This window comes from Calliopsis andreniformis, chromosome 5, assembly GCF_051401765.1.
Source record: "Calliopsis andreniformis isolate RMS-2024a chromosome 5, iyCalAndr_principal, whole genome shotgun sequence".
NCBI lineage: Eukaryota > Metazoa > Arthropoda > Insecta > Hymenoptera > Andrenidae > Calliopsis > Calliopsis andreniformis.
Genome location: NC_135066.1, coordinates 11,046,929 through 11,071,890, shown reverse-complemented (window position 1 = coordinate 11,071,890; position 24,962 = coordinate 11,046,929). Strand labels below are relative to the sequence as shown.

Sequence of the window (24,962 nt, the reverse complement as noted above, 5' to 3'; positions counted from 1 at the left end):
AGATGGAGAATAATAAGAAAATTAGACAGCAGTATATATATAGAGATGAGGTGAAGATAAACTATATTAACATTCAGCTTAAAGAGATTTTCAAGGAGTGAATTCATCGACCAAGTATGTCAATTTTCGGATTGATGTGGTTAACATTATGTATCATTATAAAATATTTATTTCGTTTCTAGGTTTTGAAATAAAAATTTGAAATTTGAAATTGTTATTTCAAATAAATCAATATTTCATATATATTAATTCTGTAATACTCATATTTTCAAATAATGTCATTAAACATAATGATTCTACAGTAACATTTGCCCTGGTCTGTTCTAAGTACATATTTACCGAGTATAAGTTTTTTAAAACTGAGTTTAATAGAATAGAAAAGCGAAGTAATTAGAAAATACTTCACAGTAGTGTGTCTTTATGTCGACGAACGAAATCGATAGCTCGTTTCAAATCAGTCGCCCGAATTCGACGGTTAATGACTCCCACATCCACTTTTGGAATCAATCAGCTGCCTGAGGGATTCGCAACATGGTAAAAATTAACGCCCTGTGAAATTACAGTTAAATCAAATGTAGACTAATTTTCGTTTGAACTGTTCGCATGTTCGCTGGAGAGGAACGCAAAAGTGGCGGCTGTTTTGTATTTTGTAGTGAGTGGAGCCGCTGGAAAATGCCCGTAATTGGGACGTTTTTCATCGCGGAGAAGTGTTTCGATAAAATGGGAGGTGTTAAGTGATAAAAATGTGCTAGCAAAAACACAATACTTCGAACAGGGGAACCGTTGCGAATTTACAATAGCTAATTTATTTTATGAGCGATGCCCACGCATATTCTTTACAGGAAAACTATATTCTTTCAATTCCCAAAACCCACGCATTTTGTAACACCATAAATTTTTCGTATTTTGAATGAGAATGCTGCATGTAGACTATAATAATAAATTTAGATTCCATGCATTTGAAAATCGTATATTAATTAAGTTAGTTATAAATTATAGATAATAAAACTAAGGGAGACACGATATTGTTCACTCAAGTATGAAGCAGTGTATATAAAATTATCACATATTAATAATTTGCACGTTATTGAAGCTGGATTTCTGACGAATTATTCTGTACAGTGAAATAGTCCTTTTCTGGTCAGACAACCATGTAGAATATTCGATCAATGGATATTAAAATATGAACGAATAAAAAGGTTATTTTAATAACTATATATTTATCGATATTTATATAAAAATACAGTACCTAATATGCGCTCATATAATTATTTATTATTCTAATACCATAATAAATGATAAAAGTACTTCTAATAAAACATCTAAAAGGTACCTGATATTTACCGTAATAGCACGAACTTGTATTAATCTAGTCCTCAATAATTACCAGAAAATCTATACCTCCCAATTACAAATTCCCCTCACCCGATATTTATTATACATCGCATCGTCTATCGTATCGTATATCCCGTCTGACCAACAGACTCCAATTTCACTTCACAGTATTCTCTCTGAAGACGCGCATCAAACCAGTCAACTAATCAGCGAATCGCCACTAATTTATTTATCATCCCCTATCAACCAAAGCCATCCACCCTATTCTTAAATCAAAAAATTCAAGTCCACAAAACCACCCCTTCTACTCTCCTCAAAAATATTAACCTTCTTAAAAATATTAACCACCCTCGTCGTAGTAAGCACACACTTTCGATCATTTAATTCTCTCGTACCCTCAAGACAGTCTCCCTCGTCCCCAGGGAATATATCCCTGCCATTCTTCCAGGTAACATCTATCATCAACATGCTCGGTGGAAAATAAAAGGAAACAGGAGGGGGTTGGGAACGCGCGTGTATTCCAAGAGCTCGCCTCGCCTCTCGCGCTCCTCTGAAGGAGATGAAAATTACGAAACAAGGTGCATCGTTCTCGATCTGTACTTAGCTATTCCCTGCCCCGCCACCCCCTCGCCACCAGCCCCGTTAGCGTTCGCGTAGTTGCTGAGTTTCCACGGTGCTCGTCTCTCGGTTCTCGGGAGGACTTAACCCGAGGCCAGAAGTTATTCCGCTGCTTCGCGTAGCCATATTATTATCACGCATCGCTCCCCTTTTATCTCGCGGTAGAAGTGGAGCGCGAGCAGACGACGGGGGATGATGGGGGTGCGGGCTGTCGTGTGAAACGCTGGAAACGTTCGGAAGAAAAGAAACGAACGCTTTTATTAGAATTTTTATTAGGTAGGGGATGCGTTTCGCGGGGAGACGACTCGCGACTCGAAGAATTTCAATTTTCTTGTTCCCACGGAGAAGGTGGCGCGAAGAACGCGTACCCTCTTGTCTCGGGGTAGTCGCGGGTGAAATTACAGGATGCTTTCACGCGTTTGATCTTTTAGAGTAATTAAGTCTTTTGAGGTGATATCTTTTTTTATTGTTTGATGAATGGCTAGGTAATGATAATGGGGTTGAGAATTTTGTAGTGGATTATTAGTTGTAAAGGTATTAAGTTTAGATTAATTTTTGTTAGTATTTTATTCTGTTTTTGTGGAGTCACTCATTTAACAATAAATAAACAAATTGTTACTGTGTATCCCATGAAAAAATTGGAGTTTATGTAGACCCGAATCCAATACTATCAGTGCAGCTGCGAATAAGGATGAAGGCAAATATTCTTTATTCTATTACGTTTGCTTCCGTCCCTATTAGAATGAGGAAGAACCAATCGAAGGAGATTGTAATGGAATATATAAATTCATGGTGATTGTATCTTCGAGTGCACTCTGTTCTTCAAAGTCAGAGGGTGAAGGGTACTCGAACTTTAAGATGTTTCTATTAATCGAAGGCCACAGGTGTGAAAGGAAATTGCAAGAAGTGGTGCTTTGTATTCTTGTGGAATCGAATATGATATCGAAGGTTCGCTTACACCTTTAGCTTCATGATTGATTTTTTAATTGACACGGCACAGACTAGCATCACTCTAACAATATATAATATATAATCATATTTCAATAAGTATACAAATAAATACAATTTCCAGAAAAATGGGAACTTTTATAGTTTTGTTTCATAATGAGTAATTATTAAATATTTATTTTGAAGTTAACTGCTACTTCAAAAAATGAGTTAAATAATGAAAAAATGGAATCTTTTACTCAGCAACTGAATTATTGATTAATTCTCTCGTTATACTAACAATAAATTAATTTTTTTGTTTCAGCAACAACAGCAGCAAGCGCAGCAACAGGCACAGCAACAGCAGCAGCAACAGCAACAGCCCCAACAGCAATCTCAGCAGCAGCAACCGCAGGCTAACTCGCCAGGGAGCGGGAACGTAGGAAAAAGCAGTCCATCGCCAGGAAATTCAGCATCTCCTGGCACCGTTGCAGCGACCAACAAGTCGCAAACAGAACCGAAACCAGTCGAGTGCAATTTGTGCCATCGGAAATTCAAAAACATACCGGCCCTCAATGGCCACATGAGACTACATGGCGGTTACTTCAAAAAGGTAAGCTTGTTACCATTCTTCTACTCTATGTTATGTTTCAAATCAGCAATGTTTCAAATAAGAGAACAAACATGTTGAAAAAGTGTTGGAGCAATAAATTGCTGAACTCTTTAGTAGAAAATTCTGGGAAAAAATAAGGAGAATGGAGGAAATTACAATGAAATTAAAATGAGCAGGAAACGAGGGAATATGAATAAATTAAGTGCGGGTAGTGATTTTATTATTGACTTAGGAAAGGGTTCTGAGAAATCTAAGAACAAAGAAATAAATAGATTCTGTGATATTCTTCATATTCCTTCATAATTCATTTACTATGCTCATTATTAGATTTATTATTATACTAATAATATCGTTGTTATTGCTTTCATTATTAAAAAAGGAGGGTTCTCAGGGATTTCAGGGAACTAATTAGAACCTTTATTATTCCAACTCTCCTCATCGTTGCGAAATCTTATTACAACCCCACATTGCAGTGCGTCTAATGAAATCTATTATATCAGATAGGAGAATCCAAAGAGCACAAACCTCATTAATCCCACTCTCATTATTCAAATATCCAATTATTCCGAGCATACTAATAATCGCGTATCTGACTCCCCCCGCTTCAATTCTTCTCGAAACCACCTTACAGCCCCTTGTTCCGTTTACCACCTCCCCAGCGCCCACTGCAAACTGCATTTTACCCCCGAGGTGAAATCGAATTCCCAAGAACCCCACGATGTTTACCAAACCCACGTAGCCTAGGATAGCGCGAAAGGTTCAGCGACATTACCATATGAATTCGCAATCGGAGAAGGCGTCGGAGGTGGTGGGGGGAGCCATCGTGTAATCAACCCGTGATTTCATGAAAATCTCACCTCGCCCCCCCGGCCAACCCCCTCGAAATGTAATCAACCGGCGATTTCGCCGAGAATCCCCAGCAGTTACGCTGCTCCGCTGCTTTTTCGCGGTGCATCTCGAGGCGATAATCGCTGGGACGGGAGGGACAGGCGGGGGGGATGGGAAAAAATAAGAAGGGAACAGAAATAAGGGAGAAGATCTCTGAGTGAGATCTCCTCGACTTCAGCGCGCTCCCTTTCCACGTTTCTTCGTCCCCGTGAGTGGAGGAGTCCGCGCGGAGAGGCTCTTAATAAGGTCAAGGAAGAGAGTCTGGCTGTAGCAGTCGTTGGAATAGAAAGATCAGCGATTCTCTCGCCCTCCCGCTTCGCTCCGCTTTCCCGTCCCTCTTTCTCTCAGCGTCGTGCCTCGGAACTCAGCCACCGGCGCTGATTAAAAATGTCTTAACGAACGGGGTGTCGTTCATAGGAAAGTGCTGAAAGAGATTCGCTTCTGAGAACTTTCTTCCGCTCGAGGCCCCCAACCCCTACCTCGCTGCGATCTTGATAGGGGGTGAGATTGAACGGGCGGCACGGAAGCGTTTACAGTCCTCGATGGAATGATAACGGAATTTGCGTGGTCACGGATAACGCCGAGCGAATTGAATATTCATCGATCAGCTAGCGAGACTCTTTTCACAGTGGCCGACGCTCTGAGAGTATTTAGCTGTTCTTTGATAGTGGGGTGGTTTTGGGGATGGTATTTTATAATTGAAATGGTTTCATACATTGTCCTGCGTTTTTATGAATGGGATTGTGGGTGGTGAAGATATTTCGTTTCAGTTGAGTTTAATTATGATGTCTACAGTGATCTCTGGGTGTAAACTCTTTGATACCTTCGTTATCTTCTGCAGTTCCTTGAAGAAAACCATAATAATTCGAATTCTTTTAATTGGAGACGGTGATAGTGAATCAACGATATATAATTTACTGGAATTTACTAGAATTTGTATTGAGTTTCCATTGAGTCGGTAAATTGAAGAATAGTACAAGTCCAAAACTACATTTTGATGTATTTGATCCCAGCGTGTAGTTCTGTGCATTTTATATGTCTATATGGACTCCAGAGCCAGAGTGTATTAGGTCCACTTGTTTTCTGTGTGACTTAATATACTTACTGTAGCTTTAAGGTACACGGTGTTAAACAATAAATGTCAGAAATTTTAAAAGATTATTCTACATGTTAAAATAGGATGGTAATCAGAAATTATGAAATTGCGTTTGTAGCTTCATTTCCATGGTATTAATTGTTGGAAAAATGTCTAATACTCGTGACAGATGTGCACGACTAAGCATTTATTTTACTGCCATGTGTAACAATAGCCAGGTCAGACACATTGAATTCAGTAAAATAAGTCACAAATCAGACACGACGAAGCTGGTAGAATGTGTCTTGTGCCAGACATAGCGAAGTCAGTAGAATAAATCCCAAGTCAGGCATAGCAAAGCCAGTAGAATAAGAATCAGACACATTTCACGAATACTTTAAAAATTTTCTGAACAAATAATAATTCTGAAATGAACCCCAAAATGTAATTTCGTTTATTTATATTTTCATCTTGTTTTAACATATGAAACCACACTTTAAATTTTCAAATGCCCAGGAATCCCTTATAATTGTAGAACTATTTGAAAATGACTAACTTTAGACTTGTACTGTCCTCCAGCTCACCGACTCCATTAGAACTACTTCCTCGCTTTTATTCAGTTTCACCTCTGTCCCAAGTGATTTCTCACCTCTGCACAGTTCATACTCCCACCCAAAGCTGTTCAAGCGAGCATCACCCTACAGTCACAGACAATCGCGCAGTAAATTCACGGTTGAACACATTGTACAACCGCGTCGATCTAGATCGATTCGTCCTTGCGCATCAATCAAAGTCGCAGAACCGACGACACCCGCGAAGAAGGGCACCCCTTGGCCAGCCATCGATGCATCCCGTGCCCCGAAGCCCTCTACTCGAAACAGTATTGACCAGTCGGAGTGGTACGTGCCCCAGTTCCCACTCAAACGCGCGATTAATCTACCACTCGACTCGTTACTTCCCAATCACGATCACCGACAATTTCACCTTTCGATCTTCCTTCCGCCCACGCCATCCAGCTTCTCGTCTGAGGAGCAGGATGGGGGCCACAGGAGTCAGAGACGAAGCCAGTCGATAGAGCAAAGACTGGAACGAGAGTAAATGAGCGAAGGCTGGACGAGAGGGAAAGCGGGGAGCGATTCCTGGATGGAGAAAGGTAAGGCGATGATCGAATCCAAATGAACCCATTAACAAGCTCTTTGGTCCAAACCTGGATCCCCCTGGCAATCCGCGGCGGAACTGGAGACGGAAAGATTGGAAGCTGCCACGAGATGGGTGGTCGAGGGGTGTTGAAGAGGGGAGGGACCGTGCAAACATTGTCTCGAGCTTTCTCCATTATGTAGATTGAATCTGAACTGGTTACGGGGGCAGGGATTTTCAGAGGGGGCGGTCTCGTTCGGAGCACGGCCGAGTTTTCAGACAGGGAAAGCTCTCTCTTCATCTCTCGCTCTCTTTCCCTCTGTCCCTCTATGTCCTTCTCTCCCCCTCTCTCTCTCTCTCACGCACACATACTCTCACTCACTCTCTGATCCACGAGCATCGACTGTATCCGGTCTCACGTCCAGCCTTCCGTTCATACGAGCAGATCCATTCATTCTGATCTGTGTACACATTCATATTCATGGCCGTGGGGCTGGCTCTTTATGCCCGCATGCCTGTTCACGATCGCGCGCATTAGAAGCCCTCCCTCTGTTCAGGGACACGCGGGCCAGCGGTTCACGGTTCACGACAGGGAATGGCCGTGATCGCGAGTGCACAGGGATTTGTAGCTGGCTTCTGAATACCACCATTTGCGCCCTGCTGCGACAAGGCGCGCATTATTCGCTTGATGCGCGGAGACCTGTTCATCGATTTCTTGACCCGCGTTCCCGAGCCCGCGCTGGGACTCGTGGATCGTTACGGACGTTTATGAGGGGCTGTTCTGAGTTTGAGTTGGCTAGGAGAGTCCACGGGCATGGGAATCGCATTTAGGATTAGACCGGGTAGAATTTCTAATATAGACGTAGTGCATTAAGAGTCTCGTACTGTTCGTTAAAATGAGCTTCTGTTCTTGAGAACTTTCACTTTAAAGTTTTATTATAAATATAGGCAATGTTGTGTATAAATACTATGGTTGTAATATTAAGTATATATTTTTTGAAGAGCTACTTGAAGTATTCCATACAATTATTGGGCTGGTACATATCAAAAGGCATGAAAAACATAATTCTCGAAACACTACTTACAGGTCAAAAATGGTAAATTTTTGTTATATTCACAAACTTTACGTAATTTTGGAAAATAAACTTCATTTATATTTTTGGAAGCCGATACGAAACTTTTTACAAACTTTTAAACAGATACTCTTCTAAGGTTCATTTGTAGACTTGCTAGCCATTCCATGAAACTCATATGTCCTGAAAACGTTATCTATTTCATTCGACTGTAAAAGCAGCTATTCGTGTGACGGGGAAGCGAGAAAAATTTCGTGCAATTATACATGTTTTTAGACCGTCGAAAGCCATACTCCTCGTTCCTAGAAAATATGTCGGCGAAATTGGCAGCCGTGTCCGAGTCCCACAGGAAATTGTTGCGCGAAAGCAGTAAGGTTTTGTTGGCGAATGCGCTGCGGGAACGGGGATTAAGAGGATTCGTTGACGTTTCAAGTAATGCAAAACTGCTCGCTGGACCAATTTCAGAATATTTTTAACGCGCTCGTTTCGCTGAAAACGTCTACTTGCGTCCACCAGTGGAACCGATTAGAGCTTAATCCTCGGATTAATAGAATTGGGTCGTTTGCATTTTCGAGATAAACAGTGGGAAATTGAATGAAAACTATCCATCTTATCGTATGTGGCTTTGTCTTTTCTTTCTTGGTGGTATTCAAATTTTTTGTGTTTACCATTTTTGGCTATATCCAATTTTGTTACTAGACTGCCGTTTTTTATGCATGTTTGAGAAGTCTAAATACATAAAAGATTGCAGAATGCATATATAATAATATACAAAAATTATAGACAATATTTGAGAAGCAAAATAAATTTTCATTTAAATTCCCCTTTTTCAACTGTGTTTACGAAAATGTGAATTTATATAAAAATTCACAGTCTATCGAGCAAGTATTTAAACAGTTCAATTATCTACGTGTATTTTTACAAAATTGAATTGAGAAAAGAAATTAAATGTTTATTTAAATCTAGTTAGTGACGCTTCCACCATTTAAGAGAGAAAAATTTGGATTCACTGAAATTCAACCCCTGTAGCACTGAAGTCCCTCAAAGGTCCAATACACCCCTTATCAGTCCATCGATTAAACTCACTTCACAGCGCCACATAATTACAAAAGTTACGCAGCGTAACTTTACCAAACGGACGATTCGTTCTCTCCACGAATTTCCCCTAATACGCCGATTTCCTGATCAACTTTCCACCCTTTTAGCATGGAACGTTCAACGGGCAGGGCAAAAAGAAGGAACAGTAAATAAAAAAAAAAATGGGATCTCGAACACGTGTAGGAGGGCGGGAGAGACGGGTCTCCCAATTAAAATCAGGGGGCGGAGGAGGAAAAAAGTTGAACGTGTGCATTATACGACGCGAGGGAACTCGCTCTGGTCCGTGGCTGGAATCGACACGGATCGAATTGATGAGTCGCGGAGCTGGCGAGCGTTCCGCAATCAATTTCGCGCATTAACGGCCGCCGATCAATATTCATGAAGCGAGCGCGGTACGCCACGTCAAAGACAGAGTTCAATTTCGCGAGTGTCGATGTATGGGGTGTCTCGCGAAAGATCGGTCACGCAAGCTTCATCCATACGAATCTGGATCAAAATGGTGAATCGGGTGGTAGTTGTTACAGTTCTGAGTGGGAGAATCATTCAGAGTGTTTTACGACTGGAGTTATAAATTTTGAGGGGCGGTACTACACGATAAAATAAAACAAAAATTAAGAATGAAAATATATGTAAAGCTCCGTTTGAGAATTATTAATTCTTGAGGAAACACCTCAGAATGTTGTGAAACGTGTCTGACTTGTGACTTATTCTACTAGCTGTGTTATGTCTGGCTTAAGACGTGTTCTACTGACCTAGTTGTGTTTGACTTGGGACTTATTTGCTATGCCTGATTTGAGACACATTCTGCTGATCTCGCTGTGTCTGGTTTGATTAGTTCGCGACAGCAGTAGAATAAGTCTTAAGTCAGACACATGTCACGTATATTTTACACGTTCCTTAACAACGAATAACTTCATCTTTTTTTCGTAATATTTTAATGTAGAATTATCCCTTAAAATTTCTGACACCTGTTGTCGAATACCCTATATAGCAGATATTAAATCGACTAACAAAAATAGTACAAATAGTTTTCGATATAACCTCGCTGTAGTATCTTCAATAGTTCCTTCATTCTCTCAGAGCCCCTCTGCCTCATTAATGAAAACTATGTCAACCTGTGAACAAGTTTCCAGCATATGCTGACATCATTATCGAGCTCATAAAGAAGAACTATTACATCAATCTGGCCTATAGATCACTGAAATATTCTACTCATGAAATTTCTTAACTTATGTTGATGACAATTAAAAAGAATTCATTGCGAATAAAACAGTTTCGATGAAAATGGATCTCTCAGTAATTTTGAAAGAGTTTTCGCGAGACACCCGATGTGCATACACACGCAAAGGGAATCAGAAACGCAGGGGCTACATATCGAAGTAGCGGATAGGAAATTGAGGAGCATGATGACGATCAGCGATTACCGGGAGGCCATGCTCTCGCTATTAAGGTTTGATCAAGATGACGACACTGAGCAGACGTATCGCAGAACCTGTGATGCATGGTTCCTCGAAGGGGATTCGCGAAAGGGGAACGAAGATATATGCAACTGGGACGTGGACACGTATGCTAATCGCTTGGGACAGTTAACCCTTCCTTTCGAAGGGAACCACTAGTCTCCGTCAACTCTAATCGAAGTATGTGCAGCGTTGCAACTGTTTTCGAATGATATGTGGAGTAGGGACTGAATAATGGACTTTCGTACATGAATAATGGGTATCTTACACTACATTAGTATGATGATATTGGGAATTTTTATGTGATATGCTAACTCTTCTTTTTCGAAATAACTCACAGAGTAATTTTATCTACCAATTACTACAAAATTTTAGCTGTACTCTCTTCTCCAAATAGAAACAGTAATGCAAGATATTCAGAAAATTCAGTGACAGTAAAGATCCACTAAGCAGAGAAAATGAAAAATAATGAGAACTCTTTATTAGTGTTCTGCTTTCAGTTCTAAGTTATTGCAAGTGTAGCAAACTCGAGGAGAACAGTAGCACGAAATTTCCAGGGTACAATCGTTCATAATCCTCCAAAGCTTTCCTCGAAATCAGGGACCCTAAACTAATATCCTCAATTAAACTAATAATCGTCGATTAATCCCGTCACTGTTTGCCAGTCACCCATTTCTTCCTCTCTCCCTGCATCTTGATCTTCATTCTTTCTCTTTTATAATCCTCCGTGAAATGTCTGATCTCTTTCATCTGATTCTACGATCGTCCTTCTTCTCATTCCTCTTTCTTAATTCCCCCTCCTTCCAACAATTTAGCATGACCCATCGTTCTAATCTATCTGCCTGTAACGAGCCCTATAAAATTAGATCGTGAGTTTCGGGCGAGGTTAAGCAGGTCCCCTCTTTGTCACGCAAGGAAGCTTTGTTCTCGATACTCTTGAGGATCTTGCTTAAGATTCACAGGATGCTGTCCAGGTCACAGTGAATGAGAAAAGTAATAATAGAGATTAACTGTGATGTGAGTGTATTATTAATTTCTAAAGGAATTTTGGAGGATGAGGAATCAAATGTGACGCGAAAAGAAAAATGTTGCAAGAAGAAAGGAAGTTTGCTATTTAAAATGAAGTCATAATAAGAAGTAGAACGCTGTAATTGATTACAAAGTTTGTCGAGCAATTATTCGTGTTGTTAGAACTTATGAAGGTCAGGCTATTAATAAAGAGGGACGCCATTATTCGTTTTTAATACGTTCTACTTTCAATTGTTTCAGGATGCCGAGAATAAGAAAAGCGAGAAGAAAGAGGTCGTCGGGCCACCTTTACAAACTGCTTCCGTCAGCGTGAGGGCGCTCATCGAGGAGAAAATTATATTGAAAAGGACGACTGGTGAGTTTTATTTAAAAAGTGCAATGTATGCGAAAGAAATTCTCTGAATCCACTAAACCACGAACGTAAAAAAGTACTAGCGACTAAAAATACGCGGGGAACATTATAACATATTTTCAAGACTTTATCAAGATTAATTTATACGCAGAAAAATAGCAAGTACATTACAGTAATATTCGATATTTTCATGAAAGAAAAGGATGATTTCACAAAGTGAGGAAATTATAGCTGTGAGTTTATATACAATAGCAAAATTATTACGTGGATTAAACACAAAATCCTGAACAATATCAATGAATATTTTACGAGAATAATGATTCAAGTAACGACCAAACAGATTTTCTACTCTCCTGATTTATGAATAAGCCACAGATGTATCATTCGAAACCCTGAACGATGACGTTGATGTAACGTTAACTATAACGTATAAATTCAAGGAACCGCGCAATACGAATACATTTTCGATGATTTATGTGCCCTGCAACCATATCTCGATGCGACTATCTTTGCCTTCCCTCTGCCTCCGCTCGCCTCCCTCATACATTTCGCGAACTATAATCATAAGGAAGGGACTGAGTTATATTAACTGTCAGGTTACATTAACTTTACCTTAGACATATTCGGAAGTCCACCATGACGTCTGCTTACGCAGAAACTCGCGTAACGCAGGTTACCTGTTCCAAAGATACTGCTACAGGGCAGCCTGCGAAATGCTCGAAAGCTCGACACGAGGTAAATCAGAAATTTGGAACGTTTCATGTATTACAGAATTACCAACACAAGAGTGACTAATTGTAAATTCAGAAAAGGTAGAATTATGAAGGTAGTATATTAGTTATATTAGAGATGAAATAGTAGATAAAGTATTCAACCATTCAATATCATACAAGATTGTTTTTTGTATTCTTTGTATTATTCGACTGATATACAATTATTTACTTTATTATAATATACATACAGAGTGTTCGACAAGAGGTGTCAAAAATGTTAAGAAGTGACTCTATATCTCAAAATAGGATAAAAATCAAAAGTATTGAAATTGCGTTTGAGGCTTCCTGTCTAAGTTATTACTCATTGAGAAAATGTCTAAAATTCGCAACAAGTATGCTCGAATCACGACTTATTTTACTGTAGAATTCAGGTCAGACGTAGTGCCAGTAGTAGAATAAGCCACAAGTCAGACACAGCGAAACTAGTAGAGTGCGTCCCGAATCAGATACAGCAAAAACAGTAGAATAGGTTCCAGGTCAGACACAGCAAAGCTAGTAGAATAAGCTTCATGTCAGACACATTTCAGATTAATTTCATACGTTTCCTCTACCATTAATAACTCCAAAATGAAATCTAAAGCGCAATTTCGTCTTATTTCAACATAGAGAGTCACCCTTTAACATTTTGGACAACCGTAGTTAAGCACCCTCTATAAATTATTATCAGTCACTTTTCTTTCATCCTTAAACATACAGTATAATCTCCCACAAACCCATGATGGCCACTCAGCCCGAAAAATAATCCAGTAACTGCAATACCAACAAATTCGTTCCCATTAAAGACTCTCTTAAATCCTCCAACGGACCCTCCGCATTAACAACGCCCGCGACAAAACGCCGCTTGCAATACAGGGCAAACTGTCCCCGTATCGCTCGAAATACTGCAAACTCTCGAGTGTACGTAGACTTTCGCGGGCGACCGTAAATCACGCAATTTCGAGTCAGCAAGCGAACTCTGGAATACAAACAGGACTGGATGGGACCGAAACGGGGCGCAACGAGCGCATCAGCACGCCAAACAAACGTCGCTGCAATCGCGGGGTGTACGAGAGCAGAATCGTTTCCGCGAAGAAATATTAATCCGATCAGCGACGGTGGGCGACGCTGAGAGCACAAAATTCGCGGACGCGCGGCCCCCCCGATGATTTATGCGACCCCCGCGTCCACCCCCGCGCGACAGTATCTCAATTCCGCCGTGTCTCTTCTCGTCCCCTCCTCACTCCTCTGTACCCTTCGTTCCTCCTTTCCCTTGGTCGTCTATCTATCCCCCGAAGCGTGTACATTTGCCAGAAGCTCTCGCTCTCGCGAATCGAGAAATCAGCCTCTCCTGTGTCTGTCCTCTCTTTCCCTAACTCTCTTTCTCTCTCTCATTTTCTATTTCTATCTCTCACTCTCTCACTCACTCACTCTCTCTCTCTCTCTCTCTCTATGGACTGCCGAACGAATCGTGATTTACGAAGCGAGCACGCCAGAATATTTCTCGCATTGTCCACGTTGGAGCGATAAATCAAGTCGCGGGCGTGAGGGTGGACGGGGGTGGGAAGCGTCGGAGAGGGGTCTAGGAAGCCGCGCTTTTGTAACAAAGTGCGCGTCGTTAGCGATTTATGCGCTATTTCGTCCGCTTGGCCGCTGCCAAGAGCAGCAGGAGACGAGGCCCGACGCTCCTTTCGCCTCGGGGATCCCTCGCGGAGGCCTCTGGCTTCGCCATATTGAAATTAATCTGCTGGAATTAACGCCCTCCACCCGCGGGACTTTCGATTCCTCTGCGGGATTCTTTCGTCGATGCACTCTTCGGGTTTCTGCGGTCGTGACCGATTTCTTTGGGGTGGTGGTGCATTGAAGAGGCTGGAGGGATGTGTCTCTTAGAGTGTGAACACATTACTGTCGCGTGGCGTAAAGTTGATTTACATATTATAGCAAATTTGTTTCGTATTATAGCGAAATAGGCCAAAAACGAGGGAAGCACAGGGATTTACAGTATGGATTTGTTATAATATTTAACGGGAGTTTGCATGATGTGTTATAACAAATTTGTTTCATATTCCTAGTAAAGTAGGTCTAAAGCCAGGGAAGAACCTAAATTTACACTATGAATTTGCTATAGTATGTAATATGACTTCATGTGACGTAATATAGTAAGTTTGTTTCATATAGCAAAATATGTTTAAAATCAGGGAAGAACATGGACTGACAATATGAATTTGCTATACATAGTATGTAACGTGAATTCACGTAACGTGATAATAGTGTGTTCACACTCTAAGAGTCATCTTGTGTATGATGTTTGTGGGATTCGTTTTGAAGAAATTGCTTTGAAATTTGGGATCTTCTTTATATTGCACCACCGCTTTGGAAAGAAATTGTCATCAATTCTCAATTTGCGTTTAATTATATGGAGTGTCTTTTAATACAGAGGTTTGCTTTCACAGAGGTTCGGTTTTACTTGATGGTTAATTAATTAGAGGATTTTTCAGAAAATCGAGACATTTGAAATGTGAAAGCTGAAGGGTAAAGCAAATTTTAAATAGGTATCCCGATACAGGGTTTTTCAATTCACAGAATTTTATTTCCCCCTCGCAACTGTTTTAAAATATCGAGAATTTTAAGTTAGTATTACAATGTGAGCTAAAATCTAGATAAAAATAATTGCTGCAAAGCTCTGCATGCTGCACGCTGGAGTGCACCGCGAAATCTGACCATTATTTTCTGAAAATCGGCCTCAAAAGCATTCGCAGGACGGAAGATCGATCGATAAATAATTTACTGGGATTGGTCACGAGGCACGATCCGCTGTCGACGACGCACCGCGTCGCACCCTCCGTCGTCGACGCATCGATGCAATTAGAGGAGGATTTTCGGTCGAGTTAGCCATCGACGACGAAACGTGTTCGACGTTTTTGGGAAAATTCTCAGGAAGAGCGTGAGCAAAAACGAGACGATTCTTTGTCCGTGTGCAAAATTTGTCGTAACAATTTGCGAGGAGGTCCGTGATCTCTAAAAAAACGTTTCCAGTTCCATTACAACGCGCATAGCTTTCCCAATTTCGTGATATTTTATTTTAACCCCTCATGGTACGATTGCTTGTAATCCTTTAAATAACAAGTTAGATAAAAATGTATAATATAGGAGATCAAATTCATTGAAAGTATCTATATTTATATCTGCTCGCTTAATTTTACTTGATATTAGTTTAGAGATATATTTTATAGGAAATAATCATACTTCTTAATAATCATTCTTTGGCAAGTTGAAGTTTTAAGTGAAAACGACCATGTTATATCAGACGTAGGAGGAAGATGAAGATTTGAATTAATATATTTAAGTATTATTCTACTAGCATTAATTAAGAAATGTAAATACGTCAAGTTTGTTTCTTTCACGAATTCGTTTGGTCTGTCAGTTATTCAAGAAAAGAAATGCATTTATTTTATGAAAATCTCGCACACCTATGCCGCATGTCTCTTAACCGCGTTAATTGGCAAAGCTTCGCCGGTGGACATGACATAAATATTCATTGTATATTTAGCCAGATTGCATATTCGCCGAATGAAACATTCATAAGTTGATAAATTGATTGTAAATGAATAAGTGATGACAAGCTTGCAAAATATAGCATTTACAACGATAATACTATGTTTAAAAATGGACGGTCTAAAGTAATCGTGACTATAGCATGGAGTATTCTACAAACAATAGTATTTGTTTACTAGAGATCTATTCATCAATAAAAATCTGTCTTTAAATAACACAATAATCATACTACGTATTTCACAATTTTATCACTGCACATATATTAAGACATGACTCCACTTCAAGAATAGCATTTTATTATAATAAATTATTCGGCGATGAATAGTCGTAAAACGCTTGCAGACTAACAGGGAGCCGATAATTCTCGAAGAAGGATCGTCGATTTACACAGAATTTACCGAGCACCCTCGTGGAATACGAGCCATTGCTGACGCTGCATAACTCGATGCCGAGTGCATCGATGCAATTCAACGAAAAGTACGATAAGATGACGACGCTGGTTATGGAGGGTCGGTAAAATATCGTAGTTATCTGCTGATCGTTGCGAAAAGTTTGGCAAATGGCTAAAGAATGTGTGCCATAAAAATAATTTAAAGCACGTACCGAAGTATGCCGCGTATATTTTGAAATAAAACTTACGGTATTCGCGCTCTTATCCGCTATGCAATTTGAATCGCGTTGAAAGTAGGAAATCGTACACTAAAAAGAAATAACCCAAATTAGAAGAATTACGATATCATTTTCATGATTTCAAAAACAAGCTACAAACACTGTAGGTATCACTTTACATTCATTTTTACAGAATTTATATGTTATCAAACAGAAAATAATACTGCAGCGATAAAGCTAACTAAATATTCAGTATCATCAAAAATTAAGAATATTAATATCTCTGTAGTTTATATTGATAGAATTATTTATTATTTCTACAATCGTATATTTATTAAATAACTTTATTACTCACAAAAATTAAAAACAATTCTCTATTCGACGTTTTACATTTCGTGCAGGAACAGCTACTGCTATTTTTCTATTTTTTAATCAGACAAAACCACTAGTAAATTCCCCAACCCTTTGGTCCGACGAAATCACCCCCTAACGTGCCAAGAACCACAGGGATTTCCGCGGGAAGTAAAAACAACGATCGAGACACCGACTCGTGTCCACTTCGTCGAGAACAATTCGCTTCACCGCGATCAATGATCGGCAATTTGCAAAAATCCCTCGGCGGTTTCGCCTGCACGGATTTACGTCGTTACTCTGCCATACAAATTCGCGGGCATCAAATGGATTTGCGGTCTGCATAAAGTTACCCGCGCGAAAGGGCCGCTGAATCAAAAATACAACAGGGCTCCGAGAAATACCGCAGACATTGCAACGAGCTGATGACGCGTATTGATTCGTTAATCATACACTTTCTATTGTATAGTTAAATATGCGGCCTCTGTCGACGATAAAATAAAAAATTTAACAAAGAGGTTGTAAAACCGAATTCAATGGGACACGAAATGGAAAGGGTTTTAAATATAAAAGCTATTGAGATTTTTTATTCAAATGCTTTTATTCGAATAATTATTATTTCACAATTTTTGGCAGTCCCTGAGGTTTAAACTGGAACTTCATTCATTGAATATTTATCATTCCAGGTGCAATACAATTTATCTAAATATCCGAATCTTATAATTCACGCTTCTTCTATCTCTCAGCAATTATTTACGCAATCAGAGCCGCAGGGAAATCAATCTTCCCCGTGATTCCCATTTCTGTTCAATGGTAGGAGCGAGTACCATTTCAATTTGCCCAACAGAGCGCGATAGTCGGGCAAGCAGTCGCTCCTAGACGGATATTAATTTCTTTCGGTTGATTCATTAGCGACACCGGACGACGACTGACAATGAGCTAGAACGCTGCTGGAACGCTCAGCGGCGATCCTGTATAGTATAATACGACACAGGGGAGGATCGAAAAAAGGGCAGAGAGTAGGTTGGAATACGGGCTCGCAGCCAGAACGGAGGCAAATATTCATAAAATCGTCGTAGAAAGGCTTCGTTCCCGATACACAGCTGCACTGTACGCGGATACCATTTCCTCCCTGCGATCCCTGCGCCAGCCAGGATATGCACGCGTTTATATCTGTCGGGTTCCGGTGCCGTCGTAAACGATCGTTCGCGCCGCAATATATATTTTTCAGCGGCCAATACCATGTCTTCGCTGATGCCACTAACGTCGATCTCCACTGTAAACGGAAGCTGTGATGAATCTGCTCTCTTGTTTCACTGGAATTGCGGGAAATATCTGTGGAAATTTGTAGAGACGAATTAATCGTAGAAGGAGTAGAATAGAGTAGGATGTCGATTATTGGAATTAACGCTGACTTCAAAATTCACGTGAATTTTCTTTTTACTTTAGAGAGACTATTACTAAGTGATAGTTCGTTTATTATGAGTACATTCTTTTCAAACTTGAAACTCGAAGCTCTTAAATATTGTTTTAGTAATATTATCGATATTTTATGTTGTAGATATAGTATTTTGTCATAGAAAGGCTGTATTCTGTTGAGAGAAATTAGTACTGATTCAATTGGCTATTAAATATAATAGTAGAAATGTCTACTGTGTACTCTCGGGCTGACTACTTATTGACCTGTTCTCCTGAGAATTTGAGTTTCATGGCAAACAGCGATTTCTATTTAAGCGAGTCATATTCTGTTCTGCAAAAATGGTGTAGTATTAGTGGAATTTATTATTCGTATACGTTATGTTATTCAATCCTCTTCGTCTGACCAAATACGGCCTCGGTCTACTGGCTGTATTTACACGCAGAGGAATCATGTTTCCCTGTCTACAGTTTTATTCTGGTCGAAACCCAGATTGTATTTGCAGAAATTTATTTGTGCATCCTCCATTGTTTACTATCCATATATTATATTTGTATATTCTATTTAACGATACACCGTCGTATTCAAGCGCATCAGAATATTTCCAATAATTTTTCAAATTTTCAATTTGTGACGGCAGTGACTGCATTCGTATTCACCAAAAATTTCTCCTCTATTGTTTCACCAGAAACCTCTACATATAATACGTAGAAAATTCCAAAGACCACGCGAGCCTTCTCTCGATCAACAAAGCTTAACATCGAGACGCTGGTACGTACTCACAAGATATGGAATAATCCCCAGAAATTGCGCGCTCCAAACGAGACTTATTCCCTTAATTGTCTCAAACGTCCCTCCCTTAAGCGGCTTACTTCTTTACGCTCGAAATGATAAAAAGAGCACGGCCTCTTTTGAACCAGATCTTCCTCAAATAATTACGAACATTTTCCTACTAGCGGCGATACGATTAAAACCATTTTCTCGGCCCCGAAGATTATTCCCATCGCGGCTCGTACGACGTTGAAAGGGCGGATTAAGGGACGCACAAACGAGCGGGGCTCGCTAAGACGCTCGCAATCGTCATAATTTATTTCTCATAAACCGGAACGTTCCAGGGGAAATGCGCACGCTTAAGTGGCAGTACGATTAATTCGTATTAACGTTATAATAGAGGCCAATACGTACGACTGGGGCCATCCAGCAACGACGAATCGTATTACTGCATTCGCTGATCTCTCTTGCTACGCCCCACCCTCTTCTGCTCTTCAATTAGTCCCGGAAAAAGCGACTGAAAAGGGGCGAAGGGCTTGCCTCTGGACGATCTTCGAAATGAACGATAACGGGCATGGTAATTAAGGTTCAACTAACAGTATTAAAATAACATGGACGAGTTCTCCGCGTTCATGCTGTATTTATTATTCAAATGCTTCTACCCAAAATACTGTACTTAATTAACCAAACATATTCGTTTATTAATGACGGAAAGAATATTCTGTCAGAGGGAAGATTCAAAAGTTATACGCGAACGGGGGCGATCGCGTGGAAATTAAACTACGTGGATAAAGTAAATAGGACAGGGCCGTATTCCAGGTTGAAATTTATTGAAATATTTTGTTTAATGGTGAAGGGATGGGGCTTCAATTTAATCAATCGCTCGACCACACTTACTGAATTAATTCCGTCTGGGAGGACCAATATTTATCATTCGATGGATATTTTAATCTCGAAGATTTCAGATATAATTTGCCCTGTCTTTCAGTTCAACGTATGCGTTGATATTATTGGAATTAATAATTTCTGGGTGTCTGGAGCGAGGCGATCCTTAACTTTCGGAATAGTTGATTTTTCAAGGGGGTTTTTATTTGGTTACAGCTGCAGACACGAACGCGAATCAACAGCAACGCACAAATGCAGTTTTCACCAGCCAGACGGACAATGCATCGCAGATTGCTGGGAAAACGAGCTTCGCGGTGCCTGCACCGCCACCATTGGCCTCTGGAGACAAGGTCCGCAGACTTTCGGATGGCGAGCACTTCCGGCAGCCAAATGTCACCGTCGGCGGACACGCGACCGTGCAGAAGCAGCTGCAGGAAGCGCAGACACAGGCACAGGCGCAGGCGCTTGCCGAGATGATTCTAAAGGTAAGTATATTTATTTTTTGATGAAAGAAATTAATGACAAACATCAAAAATAATAGTTTTCTGTTGTTCCATGCACCTCGAATTTTCGATTCTTTCCTCTCTAAACTCTGCAAAGTTTTGAATATCGAAATCTTTAATTTACAGATTTTCAAAGTCTTATGCGTAGATATATTTGCTTCAATTTTCTGAAGCCCAATTTCTGAAAATCTATATTTGAACTCTGAATGGTTCTACTTACGGTTCAACAAAAGTCACTTATATTTCTGTCGTAAATTTCACATTTTTCCCGTCTTGTCATGATTTTTTATGATTTCTATGAAAATTCTATGAAAAAAGACTTCAAATTAATTTATACACCTGACATGAGTCTTCAAAGTATATGTATCTACTACTTGAAAATAAATATTTGAACACAAATGCTTTCAGGGCACCACAAAAATGGCTGTGAAGAGGACGACTTCAGATCCTGGTCAGAGATTGCACCTGACGTATCAAACGTCGGTGCAGTCGACGACCAACCAGCAACAGCAGCAGCAGCAGCAGCAACAACAGCAACAACAGCAGCAGCAGCAGCAGCAACAGCAAACTACTCAGCCTCAAGCTCAGGCCGCAGTCACGGACAGTTTCTCTATGACAGGCTACTCTGAGGATGGTGGATACTTCAGCCCGAGTCTTCAGGATGAGGTATTCCAGCAGGTCACTGCAGTCCCTGACAGTGTCCTCCTTCATGCCACTCAATTGGACTCTCTCCAGGTAAGGAATCATTCTTTTCATTAAAAAAACATGGCTCAAAATATTAGAATGATCCATTAGTCTATTAGAATAGAGTTGAGGAAGAATATAATTTTAATTTTTTTATAAAACTGATAGATTAATAATGAAAAGACTAACCTAGTTCATAATTCCTGTAACTTAGTTTGCAACAAAGTTAAACTTAAGAACAATTAGAACGCACATAGATCTTAAGTCTTGATTTAGCAACAAAAGGGGACACGAAGAGAGGAACTCGAGAGCCATTGTTTCAAGCAATAATATAACATTCAAGATGCTACAAAATTTTCTGTCGCTAGCAGTCGCGTCAGTTTAAAGCTACGTTACCCTAACGCAACCACGAATCTGAACCTTGCTTTGTATTCTTTTCACCAATACTCATCCACGTGCAGTCCTAACTTATAGCTTCCCAAGCAACGCAGGTTGCTAAGGGGCTGGCCGAGGGGTTAAGAAAAGGAGTCACGTGGAAAAGGAGAAGGCAGTCGTATTTTCAACGGTCATGTTAAGACGCAATGTCTCCGGATCCTTTGACGGTCTAATTAGCCCCAGCGTCTCATTATTCGTTCCACGTCGAGCGCCCTGAAAACGCTTTAGTTTCAATTACGTCATGACTGCCGAGTCTGCCCTCGACGCAGAATTTAATAAGACGAATTATCTAAGTAGCTAGCACCGACTGCACCGACGATGCTTGCAATGCCGCTTTGTGCTTGTCGAAAAGCACCGGATCCTGCTCTTCCCCCGCCTATTCGACGAACATCTTGCATCCCCTAGCCTCTTACTCTCGTCCTTGAGGAGCCTTGTTAACGTCTGACTTAGGTTTATCAAAAGTTCTGACTCGATTCCTTTAGCCTATCCTTGAGGATCTTCTAAGACAAGACATGCGTGTCTTTCGTATGTAAATGCCATATATCATGGCTGCTGTTTGATTTAGAGACTTGTTCCACTGACATTGTTACGCCTGACCTGCTTACTGTCATAAGTCTGTACTCAGTTGAATATGTAGAATCACCTATTCAAATATTTTACACCTGGCGCCAAGAAACCTTCATTGTCCAAATGAAAATTGCGTCTTTTCTGAAGAAATTAAGTCCCTAAAGAAGACACACAATCCACAACAAATTGACCTCCTCAGAAACAACATTGTCCCATATCACTGCAACCTAGCCTCAAACACATGACTTGAAGAATCACTAAACAATCTTCAGCAAAGACCTTCACGTTGCCAGTTTCAGACAGCAAGCCTGCTGCAAGAGCAACCCGCCGAGCAACTGCAGGACATCACCCTGGAGGATCGATACTCATCGCAGCACACAGTGAACCCCGACCTCCAAGCCCTGGTGAACTCGCCGTTGCCAGACTCCCTAGCCGAATTCAGTACTTACGGTGCCCAATACACAGAAAGCCCACACACCTTGCCCACCCAGTCTCCGTTGCCGTCGCCTCTAACCAGACACGACAGTCCCAGTTTCACATATCCAACGCCACCTGCGAGCCAAGAAGGCCTCCTAACTGGAAGCCTGCCACTGCTGAGCCCGCAGGAGGACCCAGAGAGCGTGAGGCAAGTCTCGTCGCCTCTGTCGGCGGCCTTTTACACCACGGCCATGTCCTCTGCGGCAGCTGTAGAAGAAGCTCTCAGCGAAGTGTTGCCAGGCGAATCCGACGCAGACGCTGACCTGTACGGGTCAGGTTCACCTAATCCCCACTCGCCACTGCCAAGCCCTTTGTCGGCAACCCCAGCACCGTCGCCCCTGTCTTCGTTGCCACCGTCCTCCGTCTCGTCGCCAGGGCCAGTGTCCTTCACCAGCACCAGCTTCCCTGTGTCGCCTCATCACGCTCTGCAGAGCCAGATGATGCCCAACTCGGAGGATCCGTTGCTGTCGTCCACCCCGAAGGACTTCACCACGGCCAATCGGCGACGATTCGAGTTCCAATCGTACAAGTTCATCACCAGCCAGAACCTGGTGGACTTCGGCCTCGGGAATGGTAGCCTAGCTGGGATCGTGGTAGACAACAATGGCGAGTTCAAGCTGATCCAAACAGCGGGTCTGCAGAAGACGAACGTGTTGGTTCAGACCGGAGCCTTGAGCCCTGCGCTGACCTTTAAGAAGGAGGTGCGCCTGGCGACGCCCAAGGTGGAGCCTGTCACGGTGAACCTCGGCCTAAACGTGCAGACGAATCATCAGTACAACGCCGGCCAGTTCAATCAGCAGCAGGTGGTCAACCCTGCGAAGTTTCTTATACAAACCAATGCAGCGAAGAATAGCAACCTGAGACAGAAGACACCTAGTAATTTACCTATCCCTGTGGAGCAGATCAAAGAAGAGCTGTTGGATGAGGATGTTTTCCTTAACCCGAGTAGCATACCTACTGGCAGCCCTGTACGGCACTGTAGGAAGAGACCACGCATGGATGGTGGTCTGTATGCTAACACGACCCATTCATATCCGTCAAGATTGAGGAAGGCATGTGACAGACACTGGGACAGCAGCTACACTCCGCCACCCATCTTGGATCCGTCTCGTCCTGGGCCAGGACTCTATGCCAGGCTGCATCAGTATGAGAGGGACTCTGACTTCAGTTCGGACGACTCTCAAGGGAACGATGGACCACCTCCTAGGATTAACATTGGCACGAGATATCAGGCTATTATACCACCTGTGGGCAGCGACGGGGATAGAGGAAAAGGGGAGCCCGAGGCTGACCACTTGCTTTGGGACCCTGGTATTAATAACGTGCTGACCGACAATGAACGTGAGTATTTTGTTTTTTTGACAGTAATATTTAGCAAAGTGTAGGTTGATGATTATTAATGGGAATGATTGTGATTTTCAGTGGATATGTATCTGCAATTCGCGTGCTGCGCAGCTGTGCCAGGTGGAGGCAGGAATAAGGAATACGCGCTGCATCTGTTGCACATGTGCAGGGGAAATATTCATGTACGAAGCTTAACAGTGAAAGGCTCGTAGTAAAAACACCCCTTGTCGATTTTCATCTTTTCTCAGGAGACCAAAAATCACTGTAGTTTCTGGAGTATTTCGATTCCTTAATCTCTAGTGTAACAGATTAACATTGTTTTAAATAAAGTATTGGTATAGATTCTACTATGTTCAGAAACTCGCAACTATTGTTAAAAAATGATAAGTGTTGCTTTTGTTACGAGCCTCTATATTTAATTGCCTCTCCAATAATTCTTCCCTCTGATCAATTCCGTTTTCATGGTCCTTACTAATGTGAAATGCGACATTGTCATTTCAGGAGGCAATGATAAAGCTGATGAGACCAACACCCATCTTGCCAGCAGAACACCCGCTGCTCAGCTACGAGTGCCAGGAATCGGATCGGTGGACGTCGCAGGAAATGGACACGTTCTATCAAGGTCTTCTGAAGTACAACAAGGACTTCTCCGCGATCTCGCGAGACGTAGGTGGCAAGTCCGCGAAACAGTGCGTGCAATTCTATTACCTTTGGAAGAAGCTTTGCCCAGACGAGTACAAGAGGCTGCGTGTTCGCCATGGAAAACCAAAGATTAAGACAGAGAGCAAAGATTGCAAAGACAGCAGAGAACTCCGCGACGCTATCGCCTCCGTCACGGAGATGGACTTCAGTGAAGACAAGTCGATCCTACATCGTACTCTGGTGAGTTTAACATTATTCCTTCAGAAATATTAGAGACATTCAACGTGTGTAGAGTTTGTTGAGGAGATCAGAAATATTTGGACCGTTAAATAATGGTATATTACAATTGTAAGAAATATTAACAGCGCTAA

General features: G+C 41.3%; 1 protein-coding gene across 1 annotated transcript in view; it reads left to right on the top strand.

Annotated features, from left to right (window-relative positions):
- Positions 1-24,962, top strand: part of LOC143179705 (uncharacterized) — a 441,599-nt gene that overhangs the window by 412,074 nt on the left and 4,563 nt on the right. Inside the window, exons 10-16 of the mRNA XM_076379021.1 lie at positions 3,206-3,493; positions 11,491-11,605; positions 20,156-20,424; positions 20,851-21,177; positions 22,422-23,946; positions 24,028-24,131; positions 24,451-24,831. Of these exons, the coding sequence (XP_076235136.1) occupies positions 3,206-3,493; positions 11,491-11,605; positions 20,156-20,424; positions 20,851-21,177; positions 22,422-23,946; positions 24,028-24,131; positions 24,451-24,831 (3,009 nt within the window). The remainder of the gene's footprint in view (positions 1-3,205; positions 3,494-11,490; positions 11,606-20,155; positions 20,425-20,850; positions 21,178-22,421; positions 23,947-24,027; positions 24,132-24,450; positions 24,832-24,962) is intronic.